Source organism: Camelina sativa, chromosome 19 (assembly GCF_000633955.1).
Source record: "Camelina sativa cultivar DH55 chromosome 19, Cs, whole genome shotgun sequence".
NCBI lineage: Eukaryota > Viridiplantae > Streptophyta > Magnoliopsida > Brassicales > Brassicaceae > Camelina > Camelina sativa.
The window spans coordinates 16,916,457-16,922,270 of record NC_025703.1 but is presented as its reverse complement, the minus strand read 5'-3'; the positions used below and the strand labels follow the sequence as shown (position 1 = coordinate 16,922,270).

The window sequence follows — 5,814 nt, the reverse complement described above, 5'->3', positions numbered from 1 at the left end:
AAAAAAACTTAAAAATCCTAAACGCAATAATAATAAAACGCGTAAGACCAGAATCATATTTGTGGCTATGGTTTCTCCATCCAAACCAAAACAACACCCAAAACCTCGTCCACACCAAAATGTGAAACTCAAAAACCAAAACCACACAAATCAGTTTTCTCTTTCTCTTTCTCTTTCTCTCTACCATTAGAACCGATCAGAGAGACAGAGAGAAGCTAATTTGATTATGGCTGCTGCTTCACTTCCTGCAACAGGATATAATCGAGGTTTGCTAGGAACTTCCTTCTATGGAGGTTGGGGAAGTTCCATCTCCGGCGAAGATTACCAAAACTTGCTCTCCAAGACGGTTGCGCCGCCGCAACAGGTCCGAGTCTCACGGAAGGCCATCAGAGCAGTTCCTATGATGAAGAATGTTAACGAAGGCAAAGGCTTATTTGCACCAGTAGTTGTTGTCACACGCAACATAGTTGGCAAGAAGAGGTTCAATCAGCTTAGAGGAAAAGCCATTGCTTTACACTCTCAGGTTTGTTTGTGCCCTCAATTAGAACATGTTCACTGTTCTGTCTGAAAAGTAGATCTTAAAAAAACTAGTCAAGAAAGCAGAAACCATGATTTGTGGAATTTGGGTTTTGTTCTTTCAGGTGATCACAGAGTTCTGCAAATCGATTGGTGCAGATGCTAAACAGAGACAAGGGCTTATCAGGCTTGCTAAGAAGAACGGAGAGAGGCTTGGCTTCCTCGCTTAGGTCTTAAAAAAGAACAAATCTTTCTCGTGCTCTCTCCTCTGTATACACTTCACCCTCCTCTTGTTCTTCTTGTCTAGATGTATTTTGTTCAAACCTATAATCTTGATTTTTGTTACATTCCCTTTGCGGTTACTCAAAAACACATGACTGCCATTCTCATCTGATAGTTGTGTTTGCGATACTTAGATACCACTCTTAAAATCAAATGAATCTTGTATATATAGCAAACAAATGAGAATGTTCAATAAGGTCTTAGTTGAATAAGTATTGTCACTAACACAGATACAGACCACGTAATATTGTCACTCTTTCAACATATTAAAAAGCGTGAAACCTGTCTCAAGCCTAATCACTACTCTGAAACAAGAAAACGGGATTGAAAAAGACAGTACGCTTCGCTTTCTATTGAAAATCTCGTTTCTCGACAAAGAAAGGGAATTTTTAAGATCAGGAGGACAGGTATTAAGATCAAATTATGAACAGCATACTATGAACATAAAGCTGACAAGCTATCATCGCGGAAGCTTGATATATATATAGCTTCACCCGGACACATTTTCTTAACTTACAACTGTTCTTCTATTTGCATTTGTTCCCAAAAGTTTGAGTTTATAAAATAACGGTTTCAGTTTCTCATTTTACAATAATTATTTTGTTTCCTAATTTTATAAGAAGGTGAATAAAAAGGTTCACCCAAGTATTGTCCGTGTAACAATATGGGAATAAATGAGTGGTTGTGATAATACAACCATATACATATGTGATTATGAAATATATAGATTGTGAATAGTTGTGTAGTAAGTTCCGGACCAAACTAAAATCAAACCAGTCCGCAGTTAATTCATCATTCACCATTCCAGACTAGTATGCACTACTTTCATACTATAAAATTTCATAGTTTGCAATTGAAAAAGAAATTGGGTATTGTATGGATTCTAATATTGGTCTGATTTTTTTTTCTTTACTTTAAAACCTCCATACCTACTCCATACAACTCCATACCAACAGTATAACTCTGGACAAAAACACAATTTCGGTCTGAGTAGTTGCTTCTAATTGGTTCAATTTGTGTTTCTTTATACTTTTAAAAAATGTATATATATATATATATATATATATATTTGATCACGTAAATGTCAAAACTCACAAAATCACATTCTAGAAAAGAAAAAAAATCAGAGCGAGGAGAGAAAACTTTTTTCTACCATTGAAGCTCTTCAATTAGGAAGCTATTTTCTTTCTGAATCAACTATTTTATTTAATCTAGTAAGTTTTATTTTCTAATCTCATCTTTTTAATTTAGTCGATAGTAGATATTTGAGAATTTATTAGCTAACTTTGGAGTGTATGCACCAACCATTCAAAGCCATAATTCACGCAAAACGAAATATAGAATTTCAGATTTCACAGAGTTTGAAAACAACACAGCAAGTAGATTTCAAACTTTCAAACTTACCTGAACGTTGTATGTGCCATCCTGAGACTTCCTTTTATTTTATAGCAGGTGAATCTGATTTAGATAACAAACAATAGCACTATCTTAGAATTACAGTCAAATTAATCTCCAATAAGGTCCCAGCTGAATTAGTATTACTGTAACTGAGATTCAGTAATTCACAGATACAAACATGTAATATTGTCACTTGTTCAAGTTTCAACCGATTAAAGCTTGAAAAAAACTGTCTTAAGCCTAATCATAACTTTAAAACAATTAACTGATTGAAAAAAAAAAAGAGACGGTTATCTTTGCTTTCTATTGAGGTATCTTGATTCTTGACAAAGAAAGGGATCTCCAAGATCAGGAGGAGAGGTATTGAGACGCATGCGCAAATCCCCAGAGCTGCAGATTAAACAACGTGAAACTTGCACTGATTAATACAAAACTTAAGTAAGATTGCATAATATGTTGAACAAGGTGGAAACTTGATATCAGCACATACTGCATATATGTATAGAGCTATACCTCGACATTCTTTAACTCAAACTCCGTGCTGCTAGCTAAGCATTCGTTCCCAAATGTTTCAGAAGGTCCACTTGTTGCCTTCAACCTAGTTCATGTACAAACGTTTGGTTTGAGTACCATCAAAACGATTAAAATGGGGGAAGTTTCAAAACGAATTAAGCCAGATTGTGCCTTACAAATCTTCGTCTAAGCATAGAGCAAAGTTTCCTCCACCTCCAAATGCCAAAAACTCATTCATACACATCAGGTAATATCGGTTGGCACCTGCACACAAGTTCATAAGAGAGGTTACTTGACTATACACATACTTGAGGGGCTTGATTTATGTATATAGGGCCTGGTTCACAATGTAGGGGCAATTGATAAAAGATGTTACTCTATTTTCCTTCTTCCACACTTCTTGTAACAAGTGTGGATAAATCTACTGACAGGAACCAGGGAACATTCCGATAAAATCAATCGGAGCCAAACATTCTTACGAACAAATTTTGAAGAAATTTTAGGATTCTCCTCAAAATCTACTTTTCAATTTTCTCTATACTCTTATCTTATATATCCATCCTCTATCTATACAATACCTTGAGAATGAAAAGAAAAAGAAACAGCCCAAATGAAAAGGGCCATGTGGTGTTGGGCGTGGCTCATATACAAAGTTTAATGACAGGTCACTCCCACCTCACTGTTTTGTTGGCTATTAATCTACTAGTACTTAATTATAACATAGAATCTGGTTACCGGTAGGTCTAAATATGCGTGGTTCACCATAAATAGTTGTGAACAAAAATGTCTGGCTTGTACCCTATCATACAAAAACATGTGAAGGTGATCAGCAATAAGGAAATTAATTACTCCCCAAGAGAAAAAATTACTATGACAATTAGTTAGCTTGCCTGATATTTCCTCTTAGGAGTAGGTCTCAATGGACATTCCAGTAAAGCCCCAAAAACCGCACCTTGTTTGTCTCCAGCAACCTGCACCATACACAATCATCACAAACTAAGATCTGATCCATTCAACCTTGTCACAATGTTACCAAAGAGCATAAAGGTCAACAAAACAAACCAGTAAACAAGGACCAGGAAGCTCTCCGCTTCTTCGTAGAAGCGTACGTAGTGATATGCCATGTTTCAACGTACTGCCCTTCATCCGAAATAAAAAGTTAATACCAAAAAAACAAGTCTAAAATCTCCAACAACAGATGGAAAATAAACTTCCTTTACCTATACAACAAGAACCATTTGCATCCTCTTACAATATTGGGAAGACACGCTTGCAAGAATTCACACAAGTTAGCAGTGATAAAAACAGAGCTTTCTGTTAATTCTCTCATCTGCTTCACCCCTTCCAAGTAATCGCTACCGCTTTCTACTTTCGCCGAAACACGTAACTCACGGCCCTTATCTGATTCCTTATCTTCACCAATGGATACAAAGGTCCCAGCTTTATCTTGCCCATATTCAGGTTTACAATTCTCAATAGACTCATAGCTGTCTGTTCTAATGGGAAGAGGAGGACATGATTCCGAATCATCATCATCAACATTCCCAGATTGAGGAACAACAAAAGAGAAATACGAAGACAAAGATTTGCCTACACTTGAACTCAGCCTGGCCTACACATTCAAAAGCTTAATGTCACAGATCAAGCCAACCTAAAAGCCTCACCCAAATTGATCTATTTGTAAACAAACAAGATTCAAATCTAAAGACCCATCTCAGGAAAAGAGTAAAAAACACAAAGCTTTAAGGGTGTTGTTAATTTCCAAAACGACCCCAACAGAGAGATAAAAGGAGATACCTTTGGAGAATCGGAGTTGGAGAAGCGTGGAGAAGCAGATTGGCTTGGGGAATCAGCGAAGAGATTAGAAAGCTTTTGGGAGACCTTGTCCTTGAGAGTATGCATTGCGATCAGAAAGATGAGATTTTGATCGGAGACGAATGAATTTGTCGGTGGCTGAGACACAGATAGCCAGAGTCCCGGAGATGTAGAATTCTAAGAATATAATTATTTTTGGACAAATTGTATAAAAACAAACAAAGGAGACTTCAGTCAAAAGATTATAAATAACTAATGAAAATAGGCAATAATATTAAATGTAACCGATTATACATACACTAACTAGTATTTGTCCCGTGCATACGCACGGAATTAAAACTGGTGAAACCATATAATATAATCCTAAACCATATAATATAAATTTCTTAACAGTGATTATTTAAATTTTTGTAAAATAACATTATGATTTGATAAAGTTAGATAGAACATGATTCGTGGAACTGGAATATATAGTTTTGTAAGAACATGTATAGTCAATAACAAATTATCAATTACAATTTTTTAGTTGCCAGTTAAGTAATTATAATATTAGCATGAATCCTTGATCTTTTGCTTCTTTTGATTAAATATAATTTTTGTTTCAAATAGTTGGTACTTCATCTTTTAGCAAATTAAAAGATGGTGTATAGTCATCATTAAAAATTTAGTGATTTATCTTTTCCATCCTCCTAATTAATGACTTTACGTTTAACTGAGTTGATATATTCTAATCAAGGCATTCGTTGTTTGTGGCATGGGAATTCTCAATTTGTGAAACTCATTCGTCTGTTTCAGTTCCAAACGCTTAAAACCATTCTACAATGGTATATAGAAAAACTTAGTATAAAACCGAGGTGAAATGTTCATTTTTTCTTTCTCTTGTCAACTCATTGAATCATTCTCTTACTTGAATGCATATTTCTTCTGCAAAGTTTTATAGTAAAGTAAAAGATTACTCATTTGAAAATCTGTAAATTGGTGGCTCGAGTTAGAGTGAACTTATTTACATGGATTTCAAAATTATTGTTTCAATACCTTTACTTTTCGTTGTTTCCTCAAAATTTGTAGGTCCCCGTCACTAACATGATCCTTTGTGATTAACGACTGCGTCTCTGAATTGGTCATGTTGTTTATTTTGATCTTCTTGCTTTTCCTTACAAATCCAAGACGTGGAGCATGATAAAGACTTTCATAACCACTCTGTTACTCCTTGAAAGCTGCAAATTGCCAAATACACGATTAAATTGGAACAAAGTAGTCAAATACTTTTACCAAAAAAAAAAAAAAAAA

At 35.1% G+C, this 5,814-nt stretch overlaps 2 protein-coding genes across 2 annotated transcripts; one reads left to right on the top strand and one right to left on the bottom strand.

Moving 5' to 3' along the window:
- LOC104766558 (protein PROTON GRADIENT REGULATION 5, chloroplastic-like) lies at positions 84 to 912 on the top strand. Its single transcript, XM_010490470.2, has 2 exons — positions 84 to 523; positions 642 to 912. The coding sequence occupies exons 1-2, from the start codon at positions 227 to 229 to the stop codon at positions 744 to 746; spliced, it is 402 nt and encodes a 133-aa protein (XP_010488772.1). The 5' UTR covers positions 84 to 226; the 3' UTR covers positions 747 to 912.
- LOC104766556 (oxidation resistance protein 1) lies at positions 2,285 to 5,577 on the bottom strand. Its single transcript, XM_010490469.2, has 9 exons — positions 5,560 to 5,577; positions 4,507 to 4,701; positions 3,930 to 4,321; positions 3,772 to 3,844; positions 3,600 to 3,680; positions 3,445 to 3,508; positions 2,886 to 2,973; positions 2,710 to 2,794; positions 2,285 to 2,586 (listed from the first exon to the last, which is right to left on the bottom strand). The coding sequence occupies exons 2-9, from the start codon at positions 4,609 to 4,611 to the stop codon at positions 2,545 to 2,547; spliced, it is 930 nt and encodes a 309-aa protein (XP_010488771.1). The 5' UTR covers positions 4,612 to 4,701; positions 5,560 to 5,577; the 3' UTR covers positions 2,285 to 2,544.